This window comes from Ammospiza nelsoni, chromosome 12 (assembly GCF_027579445.1).
Source record: "Ammospiza nelsoni isolate bAmmNel1 chromosome 12, bAmmNel1.pri, whole genome shotgun sequence".
In the NCBI taxonomy this organism is placed as follows: domain Eukaryota; kingdom Metazoa; phylum Chordata; class Aves; order Passeriformes; family Passerellidae; genus Ammospiza; species Ammospiza nelsoni.
The window spans coordinates 9,328,301-9,355,723 of record NC_080644.1 but is presented as its reverse complement, the minus strand read 5'-3'; the positions used below and the strand labels follow the sequence as shown (position 1 = coordinate 9,355,723).

Sequence of the window (27,423 nt, the reverse complement as noted above, 5' to 3'; positions counted from 1 at the left end):
CTGAGTCCTGTGACAGATAGAGGAATGGTCCCTCCTCATCACCTGCACCCACAGGAGGAAGGACAGCTCTGCTGCCCACTGGAGTGGCTGCTGGAGTCATACCCAGCACAGAAAAACTCAGCTTATTACATTTCCCAAACCATGGCAGGATCTGAGCCTGCCAGCATGGGTCACACAAGGACACTGCTGGTCCTCTGTGCAGTGTGGGAGCTGGAGAGCAGGAGATGGAAATTGTGTCTTTTGGGAAATAAGCCCTGATCGTCAGTCAAAGCCCTTGCTGAGGGAGGGGAGCCGAGGGGGGCAGGGAGCAGCTTGTGCCTGGCACCCCTCAGCTTTCCCACAGCAAGAGCCAAGGCTTTGCCCCAGTGGCACTGGGGCTGTGCAGGCTGCTGGGGCTGCCCATGGCTCTGGCGGGCTCAGCCTGAGCTTCTCTGCAAAGCTGGGCTCAAAACCCTCTGCTGGATGAGGCTGAGCCCTCCCAAAGCCTCACTGTGTCCAGGTCTGCACCCCGTGGGCAGCAGCTGCCTCCTCTGCTGCTTCCCTGCTTGTTTTCTTATCAGAGATGCTCTCCTCCCTGCTTGTCTCCACCTCCCTTTTCCCTCCTGCCATGAGTGATCTAGCCTAAATATTTCCTGCCATAGCTTCAGGACACTGCTGGGTATCCTGCCATCTTAAGAGACTGCAAATAATTCCCTGCCTTCATTTATGTCATTACCTTGAAGGTATTTATAGAGTGTGGTCTTGAGTGGAAAGGAAGGCTATATATAAACTATTTCACTATATATAAAAGCGAGATCCCTTGGTCCTTAGCTGCAAAGTGCCTGAAACTGCTTCTGATTTAAACTTTTATCCTGTTGGCTGCAGGCTTTGGACTTCAAAGGTCTGTCTTCAGTACTTAAATCCCCATCCTGGTAGAAACTCATGTGTAGGAGGAAACACGTGGGGACTGAGCTGTGTCCCATGGCAGGTGCCTGGCCCCAGAGCTGCCACAGTCTCAGCACAGGTCCAGATTCCACACTCAGCATCTTTGCTCTGCACTCCCACAGCTCAGCATGCTTCCCTCTGCTCCCAAACCGTGTCCTGGCAGTTTCACTGCCTGCTGCAGCCACACAGGAGGTGTCTCCATGCTAATGAGGGGCAATGGTATCCCAGGGCAAGGGCAGCATGGCCAGACTGCCCAGCAGCTGCTGCTTGAACTGACTCCAGAGGTTGTTTCATTTCCTGGTGGGCAGGCATCTGTCACTCGAGCCCTGGGAAACAACTTCTTGTTCTTAACGATAATAATTACAATAATAATAACAATGACAATAATAATAATAATGGTGATGATGATGACGACGATGATGATGATGATAATAATAATAGAAGCCCTCTGTGTGTCCTCCAGCCCGGGACCATGGGGAGCAGCAAGAGCAAGCCCAAAGACCCCAGCCAGCGGCGGCGCAGCCTGGAGCCCACGGAGAACACCCACCATGGGGGCTTCCCAGCCTCGCAGACACCCAGCAAGGCGGCTGCCCCCGATGCCCACCGCACCCCCAGCAGATCCTTTGGCACCATGGCTGCTGAATCCAAGCTCTTTGGGGGCTTCAACACCTCTGACACCGTCACCTCGCCGCAGCGCGCCGGGGCGCTGGCTGGTCCGTGGGGCTGGGGTTCACCAGGGTGGGGTCGTGGTGGGTTTGTGAAATAGGGGTCTCCTCAAGCCAGCTCAGCTACCTTAGAAGTCATAAAATCAGTAGGATGGCTTCTGTGGTAGTGTTGGAAACAGAAAGGTTTTAATAAAAGGCAAAATAACAAAACTCTTTACTGAGAAAAACCAAGCCAGGTGCAAAAGGTCCTTGCCCCTGGTAAAACACCTCACAAAAGCCATTAGTTTCTTTGTTCTCTTTTTTTTCTAGTAAATTGCTCAGGTGGGACTTTTTGGCTCCTGTCCCATTAGCTGTCCTTAAGTTTGGGGTGAAGTCCCCCAGGTCCTATGAGATGTCTTTTCACCTAATTGAGGAGTGAAACTTCTGGGCTTGTTTCCTTTTAAAGGGGACAAACCATAGTTTTGTCACTCCGTCAACAGGGGGCACATCCCTATCGGTTTGTGTCCAGCTTCTTGAGGTTTGGGGTTTTTGAGGGACTGGGCTTGGGGGAGGAGCAGGTCTGTGTTATCAGTGGGAGGCAGTGTCCCTGTGGCTGTGCCCTCCTGAGTGCTCTTTGTCACAGGGGGAGTCACCACCTTCGTAGCGCTCTATGACTACGAGTCCCGCACGGAAACCGACCTGTCCTTCAAGAAAGGAGAGCGCCTGCAAATCGTCAACAACACGTGAGTGTCCCTGCAGCCGAGCCCAGGGGTGAGCTGTCACCTCTGTCCCTCCTGTGGAGCCCCCAGCCCAGCCTGGCAGGACCAGCTGTGCCAGGGATGGATGGGTGCTCAGAGGGATGTGCCAAAATGCACACGGACACGGTGGCTGGTCCAAGGACACTGACACTGAAAGCAGTCATTTGCCTGCTCCCTCATCCTCCTGACCCTGCTGCTGGTCACTGTGGTCTCACAGCCTTGTCACCAAGCCGTGTCCTCTCTTTGCTGGCCATTCTGTGCCACTACAGAGCCATTCTGTGCCCTCCAGCACAGTCCTGACCAGTCCTGTCCCCATCCATGCTCAGCTGCCTCTTGTTGGCCTGGACACCTCCCTCAGCTTCATGGGTGCTTTTCCCTGTGCTTGTACACTGTCTCTGGTCTCAGCTTCTCTCTTGACTCTTTCTTTCTCTCCCTCCATGCTGTCCTTTAGGAGAAAAGTGGATGTCAGGTGTGTATTGCACATTCTTACTGTTATTATAAGTGACCTAAATGATCAAAGCCTGTCTGCTGCCCACTTGAGGGCAGGTTGGATGGAGCAGGGCTGGGAGGAGATGGTTTCCAGATGGTTTTGTGCATTTGTCCTCTTTGAGTGACCAGAATAGAGCAGGGAGTCCCTTCCCATGCTGGGGAAATGTTCCATCAGAGCTGTGTCTGCACCTGGGAGCTCTGAACCCATCCCCTTTCCTTGTCCCATGTGTGGCTCCCCTCTGCATTCTCTTTCCAGCTGGCTCTTCACTACCCCCTGCCTTTTGCATTTTTCTTTTGCATTTTTTAAATTTTACTTTTATATTTCATGAGTGGCTCTGGTATTCAAGTATTTCCTCAGGGTTTGGTTTGAGGACCCCCTGGTTTGCTCCCCATCCTGGTCACCACAGCACATCCATCACGAGCAGGGCAGCATGGCCAGCTGGAAGATGCACCTAAAAATGATCCTGTATTAACCCCATGTGTGCTCTGTCCTGACAGGAGGCACACACAGGCCAGAGCCTGGCTGGCAGAGCCAATGTCCCCAGTGTCCCCAGCTGTGGAGCTGCCACAGGGTCCTGAGGGTCTGCAGCTCCTGCTCCCCCTCCACTGCTGTCTTCCAACCTGGGCATCCAAAACAGCAAAGTCAAAGGGTGGAAAGATGAGGGAGCATCCCAGGAGCGAGATTTCTCCTGCAGTGCTTGGGCAGTGTGGCTCAAACATGTTTTCAATCTGATCCTTGTTCTCGTTGTTCCAGTGCTGTTTATTAATGGTTTGTTTCATCTATGAAGTCTGGGATGTGCCGCGTTTCAACATTGTAGGAAAAGCCTGAATTTGGGAGTTTTGGTGCTTCTTACTTTCAGCCTCAGCAGTGTGTGAGCCCCATGCTTGAGTTCTGCTCTCTGGCTGTTGCAAAGTGAGCTCTGCCCATGGTGGTCCAGATCAGGCCCATTTATGAGGGGTTTTTCTTTTCACCTTTTTATCAGTTCTGGGGTTTCCACACTTTTTCTTCCCTTTACTGCTATTTGTCAAAGGCTCAGTCACAGGGAAGGCTCAGTCTGTGATGGGCTCTGCAGCACCCTGGGGAGCAAAAGGGCTTTTGTTGGTGACACAGTCCTTTGGTGGAGGGTGCAGGATGTGGCTGCCAGCCTTCCCAGTGCCTGTGTGGGTGAGATTTCCACAGGGAGAGAGGTGGTGGAGGAAGTTGGGAGTTTGTGCAGTGCTCAGGGGTGAATCACTCTTCTCAATGACCTCCCAGAGATGCTCACACAGTCTGGGAACAGCTCAGGCTGCTGCACTGTGGGGACAGCCACAGACAAATGTGTGATGTCCCTTTCCTCTGGTCTCCCTGGCAGGACAGGGAGTGCCCTGGAGCCGCAGGGAGGGGACTTGGGTTCAGTCCAGGAAGGGCTGGCAGGTGCTGGGCACAGTGGCCAGGGTGGTACCAGATTTTGGCTGTCCTGACAGGGCTGGGGTTGCTCAGGGTGAGATGAGAAGCCTCCACATCCCTCACCTCCCTGCTCTGGGTCATCCTACCAACCCACCCAGTGCAGAAGGGCTCTTGTGGTACCATTTCCAGTGGGAAGAAGTCTCCTCCCAGCCAGCAGGCAGCCAGCTGGGATGTGGTAGGATATTTTGGGTAAGATTGTGCAGGGAATTGTTGAAATGCTTTGTTTTGATGATGATGATGATTATTTTTTTTTTTTCCCCACTGAGACATTTTTGGAATAGTTTGTTTTGCTGAATTCCCAGCTTGTAGCCTTGCAGGCCAAGCTGGAATAAAGCCACAAGTCAAAAGCTGGGCATTTTTCAAGCAGATGTTTACTATGGTCCTGTGGGAAAGGAGCCCAACCAGCCTCCTGTCCCCTTCAGAGCCACCTCAGTAAAGGTGACTGGGGAAACAGCCCTGGCTGAGGAGCACAGTGAGGTGTGCTGGGGCTGGAAGAAGCTAAAATATCATCCAGGGCTGCTGTGAGGCTGTTCCAGGGGCAGAGCCCAGCTCTGTGAGTAGGAAGAGATGCCTGGAAGGTCCCCACCAAGTGGCACTATCACAGGGAGCTGGGGGCCATGTCTGGGTTATCCCATTGCTTTGAAGCATCACTGGTTTAGCTGGGAAAAGCACAGGTCACAAGCAACTGGTGAGTCTGAAGCAAGGATGGAGGTTTACACGTCTGCAGGGTCAGGGATGGGTCTGGATGTGGTCTGGTGTTCCTTGTAGTGGTGGCTGAGGTTATTGGTGTTTTTCTGTAGCTTGTTTGTGGAGGTTGTCCTGCCAAGTTCTTGTATCCTTACGGGGCCGTTCCCACGAATCTGCACTTTCCCGTAGCCTCGTCTCCCTTGTGGTCAGGATGAATTCAGAGGCTGTCTTTGATGGGCAAGAAGATGCAGGTGGTGGGAGGAAAAGCCCTGCTGTCCACAGGAAGGGGAAGCCACCTCCTGCAGTGCTCTTGTTCTCTATTTGTTGTCCTTTCCAGCCCCATCCGGTGGGAAGGATGGCAGAGCACCCTCCAGCTCCTGGGGACATGCCTGGGGTCACTGTGCCCGGGGCAGAAGGGCTGGCTGGGGCTCAGCTGCAGGTTTTTAGGGACAAGGAGCCTCACTCATGGCTGTGCAGGCACAGCCCTCACTGGGGCAGCAGGAGGCTCAGGGTCGGGCTGCAGCCTTGCAGGGGCAAGGAATGGGACACCCGGGCTGGACAGATCCTGCTGCATCCAGGCTGGACACCACAGACCACAAACCTCAGCCCTGTCCTGCTGCTTTTCTGCAGCCTGTGTTTAACTAACTCCCTTGGGTTTTCCTGGTTCCTTTTTCAATCGCTGCCATCATTCTGTCGCTGCTCCATGTTTCCTGTCCCTCCCCTTGCCTGCTGCTCCCTGCTGCCAGGACCCCCAGTGCCCCCCAGCCTCCAGCCAGATACCCTTCCCATTCAGGTGGCTCTGAAGGTGTTTTGGCTTGCTGGCTGCCCCGCCTGATTCGGGTTTAAAGCATTCCATATGTGGATGGATGGCCCCAGGAGCGAGAGCTCACCCAGACAGCCAGGGGCAGGGGCTGGCAGCAGGAGCTCTCCTGGCTGGGGTCTGACTGTGGGGCTGGGCTGTGGGGCTGCACCTTTTCCCAGTGGGGCTCTGTGCTGGCTCATCCTGCCCCGGTGCCTGTGGGCGGGTGAGGGGCTGGCTGGGGGGCTCCTGGCTCCACACTGAGTGTGTTTTGGTTCTCTTGCAGGGAAGGTGACTGGTGGCTGGCTCATTCCCTCACTACAGGACAGACGGGCTACATCCCCAGTAACTATGTCGCGCCCTCAGACTCCATCCAGGCTGAAGAGTAATTGCCATCTTTTAGACAGTTTATAGACAAGTGATAGCAAACACACCCTGAGCACTTCCCCTCCACCCCTGCCCTGCTCCTGGGAGAAGCCTCCAAGCCCTCTGGGTGTTTCCTTTTTGTTAGTTTTGCCCTGTGAATGTGCAAACCAGGCTCTCTTTAAGGCCATAGTGCAGTGCTGCAGCATGCTTGCATGGTGGAGGGGTGAGTGGTGGCATAGCAGGGCTGTGGATGCTTTTGCTCTGGTTTTTGTGGAGAGCCTGGAGAAGGCTCCAGGGAGATCTCATTGCAGCCTTCCAGAACTTAAAGGGATTCTTAAAAACAGAGAGGTGTTTTACACGGGCAGAGAGGCCTGTGAAAGGACAAGGGGCAACTAAACTAAAAGAGGAGAGATTTAGATGTTAGGAAAAAATTCTTTACCCATTGGATGGTGAGACACTGGCACAGGCTGCCCAGTGTGGCTGCCCCATCCCTGGCAGTGTTCAAGGCCAGTTTGGATGGGCTTTGAGTAACCTGGTCGAGTTGAAGGTGTGGCAGGAAGGTTCCAGCCCCTCTGGCAAGGAGGCAATGCCCAGCCCAGGCTGTGTGGGGATGTGACGCACACCGAGGTGCCCGAGCCCAGACACAGCCCCTGCTCTCCCAAACCTGCAGTGGGAGGGCCAGGGCTGAGCCCCCTGCTTGGGCAGGCAGTGGAGGGGGGCAGTGCCAGGGGCTGAGCCCCTGCCTTTGTCCTGCAGGTGGTATTTTGGGAAGATCACTCGCCGGGAGTCCGAGCGGCTGCTGCTCAACCCCGAAAACCCCCGAGGGACCTTCCTGGTCCGGGAGAGCGAGACCACAAAAGGTGAGCAGGGCTGGGGGGCTGCTGGCCTGGAGGAGACCCTCTCTGGGGGGTGTGGGGGTACCCTGAGTCCCCTCAGTGTCTGCTGCTGGTGCTGGTCTCCAGGGAGCCAATGCTGATGCGGCCATCACATCACCGGTGACATGCCTGTGCCAAAGGCACTGTTACACCACTGGGCATGTGGGATGTGGCCACTTCTCTCCCACCACTGCCCACCCAGTGAATGCCCTTCTCAGAGGTGGTTCAGCTCATGGCAGGGTGGAAGCCAGGGGTCTCACCAACTCTGGCAAGACCACCAGGCAGGATGGTCTCTTTTCCTGTTTGTTTTTTTTATTGGTGGTTTATTTGGCTGGGATTTTGTACATCCCCAACTAGATGTTTTTTTTGTTTTCTCCTGGTCCCTGTATAGTGACAAAATCTTGAACACGTGCTGCCTGGGCAGCCAGGCTGAGGGAATGATGAACTTTAGTCCTTTCAAGTCTGACACTTCTGAAAGTGCGAGTTGTGATCTTTGAGGTTTGACTGCCTGAGGATGTTTCTTACCTGGTTTAGTTTGGCTCCAAATGCACCTTTGGGAAAAGCTCCTTGATGTTCCTTTCTGGTTTTTATGCCTTGAACTTTTCACTATTTGTTTTATTCTGATGGAAGCAGCTTCTTCAAGCAGCAGCATACATCTTGCCCTCTGTTATCTGTGGCCCCAGCAACACCACATTTTTCTCATGTGGGCAGAGCAGAGCCAGGCTCCTGAAGCAATGCCTATGGTGGCACTTGTGCAGGAGGGAACTGTGACATAATTCACAGTGGTCCAAGGATGAGGAAAGAGACAAGGATCTGACTCCATGTTTCAGAAGGCTGATTTATTATTTTATGATATATATTATATTAAAACTATACTAAAAGAATAGAAGAAAGGATTTCATCAGAAGACCAGTTAAGAATAGAAAAAAAAAGAATGATAACAAAAGCTTGTGGCTTGGACAGAGAGTCCAAGCCAGTTCACTGTGCTCATTAATTAGAAACAACCATACGAGACCAATCACAGATGCACCTGTTGCATTCCACAGCAGCAGATAACCATTGTTTACATTTTGTTTCTGAGGCCTCTCAGCTTCTCAGGAGGAAAAATCCTAAAGAAAGAATTTTTCATAAAATATGTCTGTGACAGGGAATTGTGCCCACCAGCCCCTTAGCTCCTCTCTGAAACACTGAGGAGCTGTTGGTCAGCAGCTCCCCCCAGCCTGGCTCTGCCTGCTCCTCTCCCCTTGTTAGCACATCCCATAGGATGGCTGCTGGCAGAGCTGCTGTGCAAGCAGAGGGCAGCTGAGGTTGTGATGGTGTGGCATGGCTGTAGCTGGGGGATGTGTGCCATTCCTCCCTGGCACGTGATGCCAACTGGTGCAGCCAGGAGCCTCTCCCCATCCTGTGCTTTTAGGTGAAGGCAGCACCTCCATGCCCAGCCCTGCAGTGGGACCCCATGGGGAGCACCCACCCATGGCACAGCCCCTGCAGCTCCTCTCTTGTGCCCACAGGTGCCTACTGCCTCTCTGTGTCTGACTTTGACAACGCCAAGGGGCTCAACGTGAAGCACTACAAGATCCGCAAGCTGGACAGCGGCGGCTTCTACATCACCTCCCGCACCCAGTTCAACAGCCTGCAGCAGCTGGTGGCCTACTACTCCAGTGGGTAGCCATGTGGGTCCCCTGGGCTCTGGGGGGCACCCTGGGTGCTGTCCCTGCCCTTGCTGCAGGGTGGGTGCTGCTGGAAGTCACTGCTGCACAGGGGACACCAGAGCAGCTGTGTGGGACTGTGGTGCAAAGCTGGGTTCAGGCAGAGGGTTTGGGTTTGGGTCCCCAGGGTGTTCACAGGAAAGTTGTGGGTAAAGACATTGCATGCCTAAGTACCCAAGTGTCACCCTGCTGCTGTCCCTTCCCGTGCCAGAACATGCTGATGGCCTGTGCCACCGTCTCACCAACATCTGCCCCACGTCCAAGCCCCAGACCCAAGGCCTTGCCAAGGATGCCTGGGAAATCCCCCGGGAGTCGCTGCGGCTGGAGGTCAAGCTGGGACAGGGCTGCTTCGGAGAGGTGTGGATGGGTAAGGACCGTTCCCACCCTGCTGTCCCCCCGTGTCACCACCTGCATCCTGTCCCCAGCCACTGGCAGATGCCTGGAGCTGGTGGTGGGGTGGGGAGCAGGGGAGGGACACAGCTTCCTGCCCCGTACGTGTGTCCTGAGCAGCGTGTCCTGTGCCACAGGGACCTGGAATGGCACCACCCGGGTGGCCATCAAGACACTGAAGCCTGGCACCATGTCCCCAGAGGCCTTCCTGCAGGAGGCCCAGGTGATGAAGAAGCTGCGACACGAGAAGCTGGTTCAGCTCTACGCTGTGGTGTCAGAGGAGCCCATTTACATTGTCACTGAGTACATGAGCAAGGGTGAGCAGGGGAGGGACACTGGGGGGGCAGATGAGGGGCTTTGCTCCTCTGGACTGCTCTCACCATGGTCTTTCTCACAGGGAGCCTCCTGGATTTCCTGAAGGGTGAGATGGGCAAGTACCTGCGGCTGCCCCAGCTCGTGGATATGGCTGCTCAGGTGGGTTTGCACATCCCTGGGCCTCCCTCATTCCTTGTGGGGACACTATCTGCCTGAGCCCCTCACTGGGCTGTGGTGGCTGTCACTGGTCAGGCAGTGGGGTGCTCTGCAGCCTCGCTTGGGTGGGTGCCACTGTTGGGTCTCAGCCCAGAGCAGGGTTGCACTCCTGGACCATCATTTTGCCTGTTCCTGTTGCTACCAGCTCTCCCTGGCCAGCAAACCGAAGTCTGCATGGCATTTCTTGGGCAGCTGGTGTTCCCCACACCTCAGCTGGGTCCCACTGCAGGCCTGTTCCCCTCAGTGGTGGCAGGCTGTCCCTGGGGACCCTCGTGTCATCCTGTCAGCCACAGTGCTCCATGTGCTGCTCCCCACAGATTGCATCAGGCATGGCCTACGTGGAGAGGATGAACTACGTGCACCGGGACCTCCGGGCAGCCAACATTCTGGTGGGGGAGAACCTGGTGTGCAAAGTGGCTGATTTTGGCCTGGCACGACTCATCGAGGACAACGAGTACACGGCTCGGCAAGGTGTGTGCCCAGGGCTGCTGGCCAGAGCAATGGCCACTGGTCCCACAATGTGTGTGCCTGGAGCCACCATGTGACCCTGGAGGCACCCCCTCACCCTGCCTCTCCATCCAGGTGCAAAGTTCCCCATCAAGTGGACGGCCCCCGAGGCAGCTCTGTATGGCAGGTTTACCATCAAGTCTGACGTCTGGTCCTTTGGCATCCTCCTGACCGAGCTGACCACCAAGGGCAGAGTGCCATACCCAGGTGAGGGCTGGCACTTGCTGGCAGAGGCGCTGTCCCCTTTGTGATGCCCAACACCAGCTGTCCATGCTCAGTGCTTGCCCCTGAGCTGCCTCTTCCCATGTTGGATCCTGCCCCATGGCGTGAGCAGATATTGGCCAGGATGCAGCATCCCAACCACCCTGTCCCGCTCTAGTCTGGTGACAAGGGACAAGTGCTGCTAGGCCTGGGGTTCTTCTCTCCCTGGGTCATGGGGATTGCCCCTAAGGCGGGTCCTGGCAGTGCACCCTTAGTGTCCCTCAGGGACAGGGAGGGTACAGGCCTGGCTCTGCTCAGGGACAGGGAGGGTGCAGGCCTGGCTCTGCTCAGGGACAGGGAGGGTGCAGGCCTGGCTCTGCTCAGGCACAGGCAGGGTACAGGCCTGGCTCTGCTCAGGGACAGGGAGGGTACAGGCCTGGCTCTGCTCAGGCACAGGGAGGATGTCTTTGGCTCTGATCAGGGGCAAGGAGGGTGCAGGCCTGGCTCTGACCAGTGCCATGTCTCCTCTGGCTGCACACAGGCATGGTGAACAGGGAGGTGCTGGACCAGGTGGAGCGGGGATACCGCATGCCCTGCCCCCCCGAGTGCCCCGAGTCCCTGCACGACCTCATGTGCCAGTGCTGGCGGAAGGACCCGGAGGAGAGACCCACCTTCGAGTACCTGCAGGCTTTCCTGGAGGACTACTTCACCTCGACAGAGCCCCAGTACCAGCCTGGAGAGAACCTATAGACACGGGGCTCCTCCTGGCACCAGGGACGCTGCTGTCCCCAGCGCGGGGCGCCGAGGGTTGGCCTCCCAGCGAGGGGCTGTGTTTGTGGAGCAGCCCTGAGCAGGACAGGGCACTGTGTGCAGATGCAGCCAGGGGAGCCCCTGGGATCCCCCATCGCTCATTAAGACTTGTGGCCCGTGTTTAATGAAGCGGCGCTGTTCTGCTGGCGAGAGGAGCCTGTGGGCACCAACACAGCCAGCTCAGGAGGGCAAGCAGAGCATCTCCTGCCAAGAGACTTGGGTTTTGGGAGACTTTCCCCCTCACAGCTCTGGGGTGAGCCAGGAGGATTTGAGGGACAGCATCACCCCACCTCAGACACACGGTCTCAGTCTCCTGCAACCCCTTTCTAAATCAGCACAAATTTCCCTGCCCCGTCACCCTCCCCACCATCTCCCTCTTGGCTCCAGCTCTCCCAAGGGTGCTGGCAGAGATGTTTTACCACAGGGATGTCGCAATTCCAGGCTGGTTTGAATGGGATGGTGTGCCAGAGTGGTGGTGGCGGCAAGGGATGACAGCAGAACTCTGGTGGTCCCTCTGGCCTCACCATGACCTTAAGGGCTGGTGGGTTCTGGGACTCTGAAATGTGACAGCTCCAGGCTCTAGTGACCAACACTGTCCCATTGGAGCACCCAAGCACACAATCAAATCTTCCAGCTATGTCTGTTCCCCCAAGGGACACATCTTGCCTCTCTGGGGAGCAGGACTGGGGATACCAGCAGAGCCCTCACCCTGCTGTGCTTTGCCCCTCCACATGCTCCAGGTCTTCCAGCCAGACGCTTGGGAAGTACCCCCCAGCCACCCTCCCCAGCTCTGCCACCAGCTTTCCCACCAGCAGAGTCCCCTGGGCTGGCCCTGCCACCAAATCCAGTGCCACTGTGGTGCTTGGGTGCATGGCCCACGGAGTGTTCTGGGTGTGGGAATGTTTTGGAGGAAGTACTCAACTTTCACAGATGGTTTTGTCCACCTGGTGTGTTTTTAGCTGCCTTCCCTCTACCCACTGTGTCTCAACTTCCAGGCAGCAGTCCCCATGCAGCGTCCCCAGTCACATCCCCCCTCTGGAAGTGCTGTGTCACATTTGCATCCTCATCTCCCCTCTGCTCGCTCCCAGAGGCCTCAGCCTTGTCTCAGCTTTGTTCCACACCCACCCTGTGGGGCTGATCCCTGGTGTAGGCAGGCAAGGCTCATCCCCTGCCCTCTCCCACCCAGCACCTGCTTGTACATAACCCTTGAGTGGTCCCTGCACCGCCCCAGACCTTGGCTTCATTGCATGTGTCAGTTTTCCCTGTCCTGTGGCTGTACCCTGCTGGAAAGCCTTCACCATGGTGGTTCACAAAGCTTCACTCCTTCACCTCCTGGGTCCCAGAGACCCTTGCTCAGAGAGACCTGGGGGTCTTCAAATGCTCCCCAAAGGGTTTTGGGGGCTTGGGGGATGCTGTGGGGCAGCGATGCTGGAGGGAAGGACCTGGAGAGGGGAGCCAGTGGCTGTGTCCTCCTCTCAGCCCTCAGGCTTTCTGTGCCTCCCCATCACCTTTGGGATGGTGTTTGCCTCTGGCACAGCCTCCTGGCGGGCAGCAGACCCAACCCACCCCTCACCAGCCCCTGCCATGCTGCCAGTGTCCTACAAAAGCTGGGTGGGACCCAAGCATGGGCAGGAGGTGGCCAAAACCCCTCCCCAGGTCTCCACCAGAGCAGGACGCAGGCAAGCCACTGTCTCTCACTCACTCACTCCCTCCCACAGTGCCCTGGTGTGGTTTGACCCGGCCACTTATTTATGAACCAAGTACATGGTTGATTGTTTGGTGGCTCCTTTTTTAATAGTAAAGCTTTTAAAGTCAGTTTGAACAGACTCTCCAGCAGTATGGAGAGGACATGCTAGCTTGAAGAGCAGCACCTGGATAATGAATTGTTTTTAAATGATTTTGGGAATTGGAGCCTTTTCTCCCCGCTTCCTTTCCTAGCAGGTTTGCTGTGTTGGCATTTCTGCATTTGGGCAGGGACTCCCCAAACCTCAGTGTTCTGGCTCTTCCCATGTTTGCAGCCTTTTGGGATGGGCAGCTGCCACAGATCCCTGTCCCATGGTGGCTGTTCCAAGGGGTGGCTTGTGCCATAGCTCTGCCTGAATTACACAAATCCCTATCCCTGGAAGAAACCTTTTACAGCTGTAACATGTGGAAGGCAGACTTGGTCTGGAAGCTGGGAAGAGAGAAGGCAAGCACATATTCTGTGGTCTGGCCTTTGGTTGTGTGCAGGGCCCTGGGTGCAGCAGGACAGGAAGGCCAGTGCAGCCTGTGGCTCTTCCCAGAGGGCAGCAGGTGCCCAGGATGGCTGAATTCCCTCAGGCTTTCAGCAGGATCTGGTGAAGGAGATGTGCTGGGGACACTTTAGGGCAGTAAGGCAATCCCAGAGAAGCCCTCCTCCACGGGGCTGTGTGTCCACATGTCTGTGTGTCCATCCGTGTTCCTGTGCAGTGCTTGTGGTGGGACCCAGCATCACCAGACTCGCCACCACAGCCAGCATGACCTGGGAATGCAGAGCTTCCCCTCCATCATTCTGTCTGCCAAGTTACTTTTTAAGCCAATAAACTCCAGAGGAGAGCCCCCACCTTAGGATGCTCTTTGGCTTCCTGGGGTCCATAAAATCCTACAAGTCATTCTCCTCTGCTGTTACCATTTTTTACACAGTCTTTTGTAAGATCTCCAACTGACTATGCAGAGAATGTGTGGATCTGTGTCTCTCTCCCCAGTTCCCCTCACTTCCTCACTTGCCTTTTTTGGTGTCTCAGTAAAATATTTAGCTTTTTTTTTTTTTTTTTTTTTTTTTGGATAATAATACAACTTTGGAAAAAAAACCTGAAAAGGTCCGGCTTTTTGGGTGGTGGGGGGGTGGAGATACTTTGAAACTCTAACGTTGATGTAAATACTTTGCTATTTGATAATTAAATACAAACAGACCTCACAAAACAGAAGTGTAGCTTGTGTATGAGGAGATGGGTGCTGGGGGAGGCCAGGGTGCTGCTGTCAGCCTGACCTCTGGGGAAGTGCAGGGGACTGAGGTGATTTGTGTGCAGGGGATGAGGGGACTGAATTCAGAACTTCCAAGCCCTGCCTATGGCACTGTTTGCTTCCTCCTCTCCCTGTGTTGTCCTCAGTCTCAGTAGCAGCTGAAGCATCTTAAGAGGGCCTTGGGGTGGGGCTGTGGCTGCCCCTGAGCAGCTCTAGTGAGGAGGCAGGGGTCCTGTGCTGTGCAGTTTGTGTTGGCAATGGGCTCTAAAATGGCAAGGAGGAGTTGTTTGACTTGAGCATCCCCTTCACTTACCCAAAGCTCAGTGGCAGCACTCCCCAAGAATGTGGACTCCTGGCTCCCACAGGATAAATGTTTTTGAGCACACAGGTGAGCCCTGAACTGCAAATCCCAAGTTGTGCTGAGGGCTGGGGTCTCTCCCACAGCCTAAATGCAGCAGAAGGTCTCCTGGGGCAGGAGCAGGGTGCTGTAGTTAAATGGTTGGCTCACAGCAGGACTGTCCCCCTGTGTCAGGCTCTCAGGTTTTGCTGGCAGTGCCACCAGAGCTCCCACAGTGCCTGTTACTCACTGGTAACAAGGGGTGGACAGGAGGCTGCCAGCATGTGCTCCCTCAGAGGACACAGCCTGCTGTCACTTGGATCTCATCCCCTCCAGCAGCAGGTCTGGGTGGCACCTGAGCCATCTGTCCTCCCTTGCCCTACTACCAGAGGATTTGCCTTTACTGAGGAGCAAAACCCTCTTGCCAAGGGGTAATCTTCAGGCTCTGGGGGAGGGCTGAAGTTCTTACCTGACTGTAGCTTGCCTCCCACGGCTGGGAAACCACCTGGTGGCAGAGAAAAGCTGCAGGGCAGGGCTACTGTGACCCTGAGTGATGTTTGTGTCTGCCTGGCTCAGGAGATTGGCTGGACCAGCCTGGGTGACAGCATGAGGGACAAGGCTGGTGCTATTGTCAGTGGGACTGTGCCTCCAGACTTGGCTGCCTCCCTGAGCCACTGGTGGGTGCTTCCAGCCCTAATGGCTCCTCCACGAGATCAGCCTCTTTCCTCTGGCTGCTGCTGTTTGTAAGGCCACGTTGTGGGCTTGTCTCAGGGTGAGCAGGAAGAGAATCCATGCAGAAGGCACTCATCACCCAGCAAGATACCTGGCTGAGAGGCAGATGCTGAGAGATGACTCCTACCTGCACCCTGAGCACTCTAGGGAGCTCAACTGCCAAGTATCAGACCCAAAGATGATGCACTAAGACAGATATCAGCCAGATCTAAAGCTTAAAATAAAAGGGCAAGCCTTGTGGTATTCCAGCTGCTCATCCTGGGGGTGCTCCCTCTCCCTGAGAAGGGTTGAGGAGGAGTATGAAAAGCCCCTGGGCCCTAAGGGTCTACTCACGAGTCCAAGGACTGCCTGAGCCAAGCTGCATCTCTATTTCTAAGGATTGGAACCTGGGCTGGCTTTTGTTTTGTTTTGTTTTTTTCCTTTATTGACCCTGCTGTGTCACTGATCTGTTATGTGACCTAGAAAATGATCTCTCCCTCACACGGAAAGACAAAGGAACAGCTTAAGGCTCCAGCTCCTGTATCCAGGGAGCATCAGGCAGATGGACACTCGGTAATTCAGCAAGGTGATGACACTCACTCCGTGCCAAAGTGTCAAGTGACACTTGTGGGCGGTGTCCAGGCTCAGGGGGGCCGGGCACAGCAGTGGTTTTGCTCTAAATCCCACTGCTCTGAGCCCCTGGTGCAGCTGTCCAGCTGTGTGTCCCCACAGAGAGCCCCCGTGGTGCCCCAGGATACCCAGGGACAGAGCCACCCCTCTGTTGTTCTGGCAGAGAGGGGCAGGACACCTCGTGTGGGCATTTTCCATGGAGCTGGCAAACGCCTGGCTGAGCTCTCTGGCTGTGTCTGCCCAGGCTCAGCCCCATCTGTGGTGCTCAGGCAGGGAAGCTGTGATGCTGCTTCTCAGAAGCCATCGGGTTTGACCTGTTCTGCAGTCACAGGCTGGTTTTTCACAGTCTCTTTATGGAGAAGGATGAAGCAGGCATTAGCATGGGATGTGAGACTTGGTTGGGTTCCTCCTTCTGCCTGAGGCTTTCTGTCTGACCATGACGAAGTTGCTTTACTTTTCTATCTTTACAATGAAGATGGTATCTCAGGCCCTGAGGGAGGGTAAGAGAGAGTGCTGGAGAATGCTGTGTGCACATCAAAGAGTGCTCCTTCTCTGCAGCAGGGGTGGGAAGCTTCTTACCCCATTGAAAGCTGTCCTGCAGCCTCCCTCTTTTGAAGTGCTTTTTTCGAGCTGGGTTTCATACAAGGCAAGAGCCTGCAGCTGTACCTTGTCCTGAACCCCACATACAAAGCCAGGCCTTGCTCTCATCCAAAGCACAGTCTGGTTGGTGGCTAGCATTTATTTAAATTGCTGTGAAGTGCCTTGGCTAGTGAGCAACAGAAGTGTTCTCTTGACAGAACATTAGCTTTAATACATTAAAACTTACAAGTTGCTCAGAGCACAATTGTGCCATGACTTGCAATGGGTGCCCTCCCCTCTCCTTTCCATTTGTTATTTATGCCTGAGTTGATGTGACAGCTACTGGGATTTCCCTCAGCCTGACAGGTGACAGAGCCGTCACATCTATTTTTGATGTGGCACATGCTTTCCTTTAATCATGTAAACAATAAATATGCCCTGAACTCTTTCTAATTTGGACCTGGTCTTCAGAGAAGAGATAAAGCCAAGCCTGTTTCAGCTCAGCAACACAGCTCCACACCCTTTAACACTCTCAGGTGCTCCTGGGTGCTGTTGGACCCCACAGTCTGCATGGCCAAGGCTGGGCAAGGGCTCACAGCAGCACGTGTGTCCCCCTGGATGGCTGGTGGCAGCTGGGCTGCCCTGAGCAGAGGGACAGGCTGGGGTGATGTGGTGTCATGGCAAGGGCTTACACCACGTGGGCACCCAGCAGACACTTTTACTGTTGCTGGGGATTAGTGGCTTCCAGGACACAGCTCGGGGGTTTAATTTCCTAAGCAGCAAGAAAAGGGGAATCTGTCACTAAGCACAGAAACACACAGGACACAGGAGTGCTTCTGGTTGTGACGTATGTGAGGCTGTTTAGGAATTGCCAGTCTGGCTCCCAGTCTGCCCAAACAATCAAGAGTCAGTACTGGGAGCTACAGGGCAAACAGGCTCTGCCTCTTGCTGGGGGTTGCTGTGCTGGGAACAGAACAATGCAGGGACACGTGATTGCTGGGCTAAGGCATCCACAATGAGCAGCCAATGCATCATGCTGGGCAGGAGGCCATAGACCAAAGTTTATAAAGCTTTATTAAACATTTTGAACAGCTGTGCAATGAACAAACAATACTCTGGAAGTTTCACAACCTCATAGCTTGAACTGCCTCAGGACAGCAACAGCCATTTCTGCTGCTCTCCACCAGAAGACTGTATGAAAGACAAACAGATGGCAAAGGGGAGGGAAACCTTCAAAGTTTAGAGGTGTTTTGTGCCAACCTCTAAGGCTTCTCACAAACCAACCTCTGCCCCAGGCTGTAGACCCATCATCACCCTGGATTCTTGACATCCTTCTGCCAGGGAAGCTGGAGACATCAGGCATTTTCCAGCCTCTGCCCTTCTCTAGTCAGTAGCACCAGCACCTTCTGTCACCTCTGGCCCAAACCCATCATCTCTGAAATGGCTGAAGCATTTACTGCTTCAAGCCATGCCCCCACCTCATGGATCCCCTCCTGCCCTGTCCACACCCAGCCTTTTGGGATGAGTTCTGTAGGGTAAAGTTCACAGTGGCTTCCAAAACCCTGTGTCTTGCAGCATGCTGGTTCTTTCTCCCAATGGTCAATACCTTGGTAAACCCAGGACATGGAGGAGGAGGGGAAGAGAGTCTCTACTGCCTGTGAGGCTTTATAAAAGCAGCAGCAAAGTGAGGCTTTCAGGCTGGGATCTCAGAGCAAAGAGTTCAGAAAGCACTTGGGCAGTGCACACATCTCTTTGGCAGGCTGAGCAGGAGGAGATGACTCAACTGCCTCTGGCTCCAGCAGCTTTTGGCCAAGTCCATTTGTGAGCTGTTGCACTCTCCCTTGATCAGCAAGGTGGGAAGGCTGGCTCCCCACAAAGAGAGACTGAGAGACTCCTGTAGCTATTCAAGCAGGATCAGAGGGCCAAGAGCCCTGAGTTAGACCACCATGGCCTAATGCAGACAAGTGACACACAACCCCAGCACTCCCAGCTGGGCAGGGACCAGCAGCTCAGGCTTCCAGCAGTTCTCAGTTGAGGGCTGGTGTCTGCTCCCGGTGATACGGGAAAGAAAAAGAAAGACTCCTGCTCCTAAAAAAGCAGGTGGTGCTGCCAGAGTTCACACAGTAAACGAGTCGATTTCACAGGCGGAGTGGGAAGAATCTGCCACTCCAGTCCACGCACAGTTACAGGAAATAGGTTGTCCTTACTCCAGTCCCACACCAAACACCCCCCCTCCTCCCCAGCCCCACCCCTTTTTTAAAAATCAAAACAAGAGCCCTCAGCAGACTGGAAGATTACGATTTTCTAGGTGCCCACTATGCTGGGGTCGTGAGCTGATTCTGGTAACTGGGATCCTGTGCAGTGATACAAGAAGCAGTTCCCCCAGCAGCTGTAGCAGATGAGGAATAGAGCTGCCAGGAAGACCAAGGCACAAATTGTGCAAGGTTTCCGTTCCAGGAGAAAACTGAGCAGGTAGAATCCCATGAACATCGAGTGACTGAACCACAAGGCTGGGTTCAGGGGCTTGGGTATGAGCAGGACAGGTAGCAACCACTGCAGGCAGTACATGGTGGCTGGCTGGGGCCTCGTGGGCAGTAGCAGGCAGATGTGCTCCGGAACAGGCTCCAGCAACTCCTCCCGAGGCAGGCTGCTCTGCGGGGAGAAGGAAATGTCAGACTCTCAGAGAAATGAAGGGAAAAAAATCAACTGACATGCTTCTAAACCTTCATTTACTCCCAAGCATCATTGGCTGATGGTTGAACTCCCAGTACTAAATCCTTGGAGCTGGTGGAAAGGTTCCTGCTTTCTGAACCACTCAGCTGGGGACAGGATCAGCTAATGCTGGTACAGAAGTGTATCCTGTGTGCTCTGTTCCTCAGGCCTTTATCCAGGCTAACAAGTGAGACCCTTTTAGCACAGTGCAGGAACAGAAAGGGAGAGGTGGAAATGGGAAACAAGCTGCCACAGCCTTCCCTACACACACTGATCCAAGACAGCCCAAAGGCTTGAGTGATGATATAAAGAAATGCAATTGAAGGGTGATCATTATTTGGTGCTACAGAGAAGTGTTAAGGAAACATTTGTGTAAGGAATTGTTCTGCACACAAACAATAAAGTGTTCCAGCAGGACAGCACCAAATCAGCTACACATCAAGGTACCCAGGAAAGGCCCAGCAGTGTCCAGGCTGTAAAACAAAGGGGAGGACAGTCTCAGCTTACAGATTTATAATCCTTGCCAAACAGCTAAAGTCAGATAAGATGAAGTATGTGAATAGATCAAACGGGGGACAGGCTCAGAATGGCAATTTCCATTAAGTGCTGTAAACACAGGATTTCCTCACTTGGATTATTATAAAACCCTCTGGAAACTGGGCTTTAAGGGCTTTCCTAGGCAGGGATGGCAGCACACTGCAAGTCCAGAAAACCTGCTCCTACCTTTAGCAACCCCCTTAATGACATTAAATGTGTGCTCTTTTGAGGCACTACAAACCCCTTCAAGAATTTCAAATGGCTTTAAAAACAATCAATGCCTCACCCCCACCAAGAGGAGTCTGCTGGGGACAGCTGCTTGCAGAAAGCCTTGTGTCTGCAATTACTCAATGGAGCAGTGCTCCCTCAGAAGGATGAAGGGCTCAGCCCAGCCTGTCAGGATTACAGCTAGGGGTGGGAAGGTTAGTAGGATGAAGGAGTGAGAATGTAAACAAACAGCACATTCCACCGGCTCCTGCTGGCAGGAGAAGGGATTTCCTGGCAAAGGGAGAGAGAATGAGGGATTGCAGAGAAAAGCCAAGAGAAAACCACAGGAGGTTCTCTTCCAAAACAACACTGAGGTCAGACTTGTCTCGCAGGTAGCAATGGGCTCTGCTGTCAGCAGCAGGAAATGCTGCCATCCTGAGCAGCACCATCTATTTTAATTTAATGTTAGTAGGAAAATGCAGGCAAACATCTCCACCAGCACAAACATTATGTGGGGAAAGTACATTGTGCTGGTGCTCCTGCAAGGGAGTGCTCTCCTGCAGAGAGAGCAGCTGGAGTTCAATTAGTAAAACTAAGCTGCAGCTCAGTAGCCAAAGAGTAAGGAAAAAGTTATTTTATGCTGCAATACAGATAAAGCCAAGTCACAGGAATACAGCTCCCAATGTTAGTCCTGTTTTAGGCAGGTCACTCACTCACATCTTTAAGGGCAAGTCTAGTCCCAAGCCTTTTCTCCCATCTGTAAATTGCTATCAGCTATTACTCATTTCATAACAAAACATGCTGCCTGCTTGCCTTTGTGAATTGCTCAGATGTCTCTGGAGTAAACAATACCACAGAAGTACTAGAGAACTTTTTTTGCAAGGGGAAGAATGGAGAGAAAAAAATCTAACAACAAATATTTGAACAGGAAGGTAACCAAACCCCATCACCCAAGTTTTCAATTCACTGAATGTAGTAAAGTTTTACTAAATCAATGATCTGCAGCTGCCTTAATCCTCCTGAAATGTTCCCTTCTTGAAACTTCCTGCATTTTTTTTCTCACAAGTGCTCCAAACACCAAGCATTAAAAATGAGTGCCTAAACAACCATGTTATGTTTTTGCCAGATCCAGTTGCATCAGCTGGACTTCTGTGGCAACTTGTGTCAGCTGTTCTCAAAACTTTAGTTTAAAGTGCCTACTTTGCTTTGGGTTTCTGTATCCAGAGTATAGAAATGGGTAAAGAATGTGTCTGTTAAGTAGCAAAAGGCTGAAACAAAGAACTAGAATTTTTCAGAACTAATGTCACAAATCTCTCAGCTTAAATAGGTCATATGTCACTCTTGAGCCTTTAGCCCCAAACCTTACAACTGACTACAGTTAGAAAATAATTATAATTTGTGTTGTAGCTACACTTTGTACTTCATGGTCTGGCATCCTCACTCCTACAATGCTCTTAACCATAACACTCTAAATACTGAATTAATTTTAAGTGTCTAAGCTTTACTTGAGCACTTCCTACAAACACAAAGCCACCTCACAACAAGTTACTCATTTTTAAATATTAGTATTTCCTGCAAGAACCAGTTGCTTGTAGCAATCAATGCAACCACTGCAGAATAAAGAACCATTTAATAGTAGTTATTCTTACTATGAAATTTCAATGCCAATGCCCTTCAACCTGCAAACCTCTTGGATTTCTGCCAAATGCAGCCATTCAAACAGCTGCTCTTTGTGTCTGTAGTCAGTTTGCTTTTATTCTCAGGAGTCCCTTCACTACCAAGCAGTTAAAGGATGAGGATCCTTTGCTGTATCCCACAGCTGATCCTGGACCAAGCACTCACTACAGGAGGCTGCCACAGCTCTGTGTCCCTCAAGGGACTTCCCACCAGTAAGAAATGTGCTCTTCATTAAGAGATTCTCTGTACAGCTGGCACTGAGTTCTCTTTACACTCTATTGATCCAAGAGAAACAGCACCTCCTGTATCAGCCCTTCACTGAGCAGGGAACATTCTCCTTCATGCCCAGGACAGGCAGATCCTTCCAGAAGCCACAACAATATTTGGTTTTGCCTGGTTTCTCAAGCAAGGTGAAATTTGCAAATTAAAGATTCCTCCCTTGTTGTGTTTGTCCCCTTCTCACAACCCAAGCCAAAGATTACCATGTTCCAGAGCAAATAATAACCTGTCACCCAACAGGACTGGTTTCACAACTGCGTCCTGTTTTCCCTCAGCCAGCCGCTCTTGCTCTCCCCTCCCTGCCTGACTCACCTCTTGCCTCAGCGAGCCCCATGTCCCACTGTCCCCAAACCTGCTCCTGTGCTGCTCCTCATGTCACCTGATTTGGTGGCCACTCATGTTTACCTGACAGCTCCTTCCCACTTCCTCCTTTCACCCTCCACAGCTCTTGCAGCCACTTGAACTCCCTTCAGGCCCTCAGCAGCAGAACTGGTGATGCTCCCACTGTGTCCCAGCCTGATCTCCATGTGCTGCCAGAGCCTCTCCTGTTCCTGCAGGCACAGGAGCAGCCAGGGGAGGTTCCCTGCACACCTCCTTAATAAGCAAGCACCAGCACTTCTCCACATGCTTATTAGCTGGCTTCCATTGCACTGCCAGCCCTCCCTGCTGTCATCTTCCCTCCCAAAAACATTCAGGTCCTACTGGTGTGTGTTTGTGCGGAGGATTTTGGAATTCCAGTGCAAAGGCAGCAGCAGACCTTTCCCAAGCAGAAACAAAATCTCAATAATGACAGGTCTAGAGTGAGCAGCACAGAGCACTGCTCTGCAATGGATCAGTCACGTTTTGGAATAAATCCATGTGAGGAGCTAGCAAGCTGTTCCTTCATATTCTACACCCTAACTCAGCAATTAACACACTGAGAGGTGTTCCTACACCACAGGTTGGCACATCAGTGTGTCAATACCAAGTCTGTACCTTTCTCAAGAACATTTGAATTCTTTAACAGTCCACTTACCCTGGAAGGGGAGAATAATCAGCCAGCTTTCCCTAAGCACTTCAAGGGTACGCTTGTTCAGCCCTTACAAAGGCAGCCTTTAAGCCAGTGCTGTCCACACAGAACTCCCCCAGCAGATGCTACAGAAAGAGAGGCTGAGAGCTGAGAGGTCTGCAATAAAACACTGAGTAACCTTTTTATTGGGGCGTGCTGCTATCATCCTCCCCCTTTCCCAGAAGCTGAAATCTCTGCTTGTGATGAAAAGCCACACTGGTTAGATAAAAGTCTCTCAAGTCATCCAGTGCATATAAACTGAAGAGGAAGGCTCAGGGATGTGTTTCTCACCTGTCTGCTTAAAATGGTTTTAACCAAAAACCCTGTCACAAATACCAACTGATGTGAGTGGGCAGTGCTTCACACCAACTCAAATATCACACAGCACCCAAAACAGCTGCTGAAAAATACACAACAGCTAAAGCACTGGGACAAAAAGAGAGCTGAAGAACTATCAAGTGACAAGTTGGAAGAGTTCAGCTAAGAAAAGCAACACCAGACCAGCTTCCCAGATGCCAACCCTCTGGCGTAAACCCAAGAACCATAACTGCTCAAACTTTAAGACCTATTTGCAGCAGGGATTAACTTCTCTAGGGTTTTTTTTTTTAGCCCTGCCACTATTATTTCAATTTTTTTAAAAGCTTTATCTGCTGGTATGACTCAGCTGGAAAGAGTGAGTCTATACTTTTTGGCAAAGGCCTTAGCCTAGTCTTGGATCATGCCTTGGACACTTTGTGTAGAGTCAGATATGGTGCAATATAATCACAACAGCTTCCAAAAAGAGCAACAAATCCTTTACTAACCAAGCCTTGGGGTTAGTATTCTGATTTCTCATGCTAGACACAAGCCAAAGCAACTCACTTGGTGAAAAGTGGAGGCTCTCTGTTGAGCCACTCTTGTAACCACCTCCAAAGCTGCCTCTGAGCTCCATTCCTGATGGGAATGGATGAGCTTTTGTCCAGAGGCAGTGCCCACTCCATCTGCAATGCAATGCCCTCACAGCACCAGGGTGAATCCTTCCCCACCCATGAGCAGGAAGGCAGAGGAGAGATCCAAACTAAAACTAATTGCTTTGCTCAGAGAGCTTAGAATGGGCCTAGAAATCATCAGGAATCAGAGGAGCAGAAGATTAAGTCAGCCAGCTCTGTGATGGGAAGAGATGTCAGCAGCCACAGCTGTCATCTGAAGTATTACTACTTCCATTTGGACTAATTCATTGATTTTCAGAGGTCCTCATTCCCACCCTCTGCCTTTGTTTAACTGCCACAGATTACAACTTCCAGGCCCAAGTTCCCTGAGAAAAGCAGGGAACTTTTTAATTTGGACCACTTTTCTATCTTTTGTGCCTTCAGCAGGCTTCAGAGGTCCAAAGACAGCCAGATAAGGGTGAGTTTTCTGCATCTCAGATGAGGAAAGGCAGAAATGCTGTTTGGGCAGCTATGAGGAGTTATGATCTCCTACAGTTTGGAAAGACAAAGGTTACTGCATTATGACAGTACTTGCAAGGTCCATTGAAATGTCCATTGAAATGTTTCAGTACCAATGAAGTATGGGAGAGTTCAGCATGCTGTGGACTGTATTTAGAGCTTGTTTTTCCTCTTCTCTTGCACTTGCATGTCTGGGATATCATGAGCAATGTTGGTATGACAGCACAGCTTGTAAACTCACTTTGTAGCTGGCTCAAAGCACGTATGGGTGCTCGGGTAGGGTGCCTGGCTAGGCACAACAGTCTGTATTCACAGACTATCACAGAATACCCCGGTTGGAAGGGACCCACAGGGCCCATCCCGTCCAGCTGCCTGCACAAAAGCTTGTCAGAGCATTGTGCTGCCCTGGGGAGGAACGGGCCCGGCTTTCCTTTCAGAAGGCGCTAACGAGAGCTGGAGACGTTCGCGCCCGAGAGCAGCAGGAAGGGAGGGAGGGAAGGCACACAGTGCTGTTATTTCCATGCTGGCACCGAGCTCGGGGTCGGTTGAAGCCTCTCCCATCCCGGCGCACTCAGAGCTCTGAGCGCGGGGCTCCTCGGCCGGGACAAACCTTCCCCCTTTCCCCCGGCCGAGCCCCGGAGCCCGCAGCGCTGCCCGCTCCGCCAGCCCCGCCGCTGGGCCCCGGCCCGTACTCACCGCTCACGCCGCCATCCCGGGGCCGCCCCGAGGAAGGAGGGAGAAGCCTGCCAGGCCTCCCCAGGCGGCCGGGCGGCTGTCCCCGGGAGCGGGGCTGTCCCCGGAGCGCTTTCGGCCGCGGGGCGCTGCTGCTGCCGCTGCTGCTCGGCCGGCGGGGCGGGGGCGCGGGCAGCGGCCGCTCCTCAGGCGGGTCCGGGCAGCCCCGCGCGGCGGCTGCTGCGCCTGCGCCCACGGCGCTGCGCCTGCGCACGGCGGGGCGGCGCTGGGAGCCGGCCCCGGCCGGATTCGCGTTTTGTGAAGAGATTTTTGTGTTTGTGGGCGCTTGTAATGAGCCGCGCTTGGGCTGTTCGGCCTGGGGAAGAGGAGGCTGAGGGGGAGAGCTCAGCGCTGCTTACAGCTCCCTCACGAAGGGCAGCTCCGGTCCTCAGCGCTGCTTACAGCTCCTCACGAGGGGCAGCTCGGGTCTCTTGGCTCTCACGAGCACGGACAGGAGCCGAGGGAATGGCCTGAAGCTGGGTCAGGGCAGGGTTAGGCTGGGTATTAGGAAAGGATTTTCACTCGGAGGGGTGGTCACAGGGCAGTGGTCACAGCCCTGCGCCTGTCTGAGTTCTAGAGGCGTTTGGACACCGCTCTCAGGCACAGGGTGGATTCCTGGGGTGTCCTGTGCAGGGCCAGGAGTTGGACTCGAGGATCCTGAGGGGTCCCTTCCAAGTCAGCATATTCCGTGGTTATTATTCCATTGTGTTTGCATGGTCCATTGCACCTTGTGCTGTGCTGCCTCAGAGCCACGGAGGACAGCGGGGCTGGGCAGGGACCACTGCAGGGCATCCCTCCCGGCCATCCCTCCAGGTCCCTGCTCTGCTGGGTCCCCTGGAGCACAGTGCTCTGGATTGTGTCCATGGGAATATTTCAGTGCAGCCTGTTCCATGCAGTAAAGTTCTTCATGTCCAGATGAAACTTCCAGTGTTCCTGTTACCTCATGCCACTGTTCAGCACCCTGGCTCCATCCTCACAACACCCTCCCTGCATCTGCGCACAGGCAGTGATAAGCTCCCTTCTCTGTTGTCTCTTCTCCAGCCTAAACAGCCCCAGTTCCCTCAGCTTTTCCTTATAAGAGAGATGCCATCCTCACAGCCCTCCCCTGATTCGCCTCAGAAAGCTCCGTGTCTCTCCTGTACTGAGTAACCCAAGGAAAGAAGAAAAACAGTCCAAGAAAAACAAAACCAAAAACCCCAAAGACCAAGATTTGGCATTTTCACAACCATTTAAAACCCACCCAGCCACAGTTGCAGGGCCACCCACATTTCCCACAGTTTTCCACTTGGCTGCCTGGGTATTTTTGATAGTTATGATAAGACCTGCTCTCCCAATGGCCCTTCAAGCGTGTATCCAGCCTGGAACAATTTCCCTCTGCTCTGCCATTATTCTGGGCTGACCTTTTTATGGGGTGTTTAAAATTCCTGGTTTATGGCACTGCACAGGAATGGCCCTAAAGCCTTTGGCTGATGCCAGCTCTGATGGTTCATAGTAAAAATAACTACTGGATACCAGCTATGATTCCCATGGCACTCAGCGAGCTTTCAGGATCCCACCCAACACCAGCAGCGAGCAGGCTTCACCCAGGGAACTGGGCTGCTCCAGCACATGCTGCTGGTTGCATTTTGCAGGACTCACACTGGATCCAACTGATACAATTTGAGGTCTCCAAATCCTTTTGCAAACTGTAATGTGGACCCTCCTGCCTAAGACTGCTGTGGGACCTGTGTGCTTGCTGGGGTTTTGGTTGTAGCTCCAGCTCTCTATAAAGAAATTCCATTTTGCACTTGCAGCCTGGCTGGCAGGGCTGTGAGCCCCCAGCCCTGTGGCACCTTTTTCAGCAGGCAGGAACAGAGAGGGATCATCCAAAACTTGTATTTCAGCAGGCTCTGCAGGCTGCATGGAGCCATCCAGTGGAGTGGATCTGTAAGGAGCTGCAGAGTAAAAAGCATCTCTGGCTTGAAAGGGAAAGGTAATTCCAGGCTAGTGGGAACAGCTTGTTCTGTGCAGGACAGGAGGCCATGGGGTTTTTATGGCTTTTCTGTTCAAGCAGAAGCTTTTAAAGGACCTCTGGCAGTGCTCTGCTTTGGTTCTGGGCAGTATTTCTTCCAGTGATTTCCCTGTCCTTTGTAAGATTGTCTGTTGCAATCACAAAAGCCACATATGAGATGGAAAGGGTGTAGCCCTGAAAGCAGCAGTGTCAGAGGCCAAGCAGCACCACCACTGACCTCCCACTGCTCTGGGTGAACCACAAGGTGGTAATCTGTGTTTTGAGAAAATAACTGAGGAGCACAGTGGTGCCAGTGCTCCTGCATTCCCAGCCCAGGGCTGGCTGCAGCTCAGCTCTTGGGGTCTGCTGAGCCAAGGCTCCCCAAAGCTCCAGGGGCACTGTGGGTGCACAGGAGAATCCTGTGCTGTGGCAGAGGGC

General features: G+C 53.2%; 2 protein-coding genes across 4 annotated transcripts; one reads left to right on the top strand and one right to left on the bottom strand.

The window, feature by feature from the left end:
- The first annotated feature begins 1,396 nt into the window (after window positions 1-1,396).
- SRC (SRC proto-oncogene, non-receptor tyrosine kinase) lies at window positions 1,397-13,906 on the top strand. Of its 3 annotated transcripts, XM_059480890.1 has the most exons (12): window positions 1,397-1,637; window positions 2,212-2,311; window positions 2,778-2,795; window positions 6,035-6,133; window positions 6,871-6,974; window positions 8,501-8,650; window positions 8,910-9,065; window positions 9,226-9,405; window positions 9,486-9,562; window positions 9,937-10,090; window positions 10,202-10,333; window positions 10,869-13,906. In XM_059480890.1, exons 1-12 carry the CDS (start codon window positions 1,397-1,399, stop codon window positions 11,075-11,077), a joined length of 1,620 nt encoding a protein of 539 aa, XP_059336873.1. In that variant the 3' UTR covers window positions 11,078-13,906. The 3 variants fall into 3 exon arrangements, with proteins under 3 accessions (XP_059336873.1, XP_059336874.1, XP_059336875.1); XM_059480891.1 differs by lacking the exon at window positions 2,778-2,795; XM_059480892.1 differs by lacking the exon at window positions 2,778-2,795 and having other exon boundaries at window positions 1,406-1,637; window positions 2,233-2,311.
- Window positions 13,907-17,410: 3,504 nt separating this feature from the next.
- BLCAP (BLCAP apoptosis inducing factor) lies at window positions 17,411-19,013 on the bottom strand. The gene has a single exon (XM_059481127.1). It carries the CDS (start codon window positions 18,942-18,944, stop codon window positions 18,681-18,683), a length of 264 nt encoding a protein of 87 aa, XP_059337110.1. The 5' UTR covers window positions 18,945-19,013; the 3' UTR covers window positions 17,411-18,680.
- Between the last annotated feature and the right edge of the window lie 8,410 nt (window positions 19,014-27,423).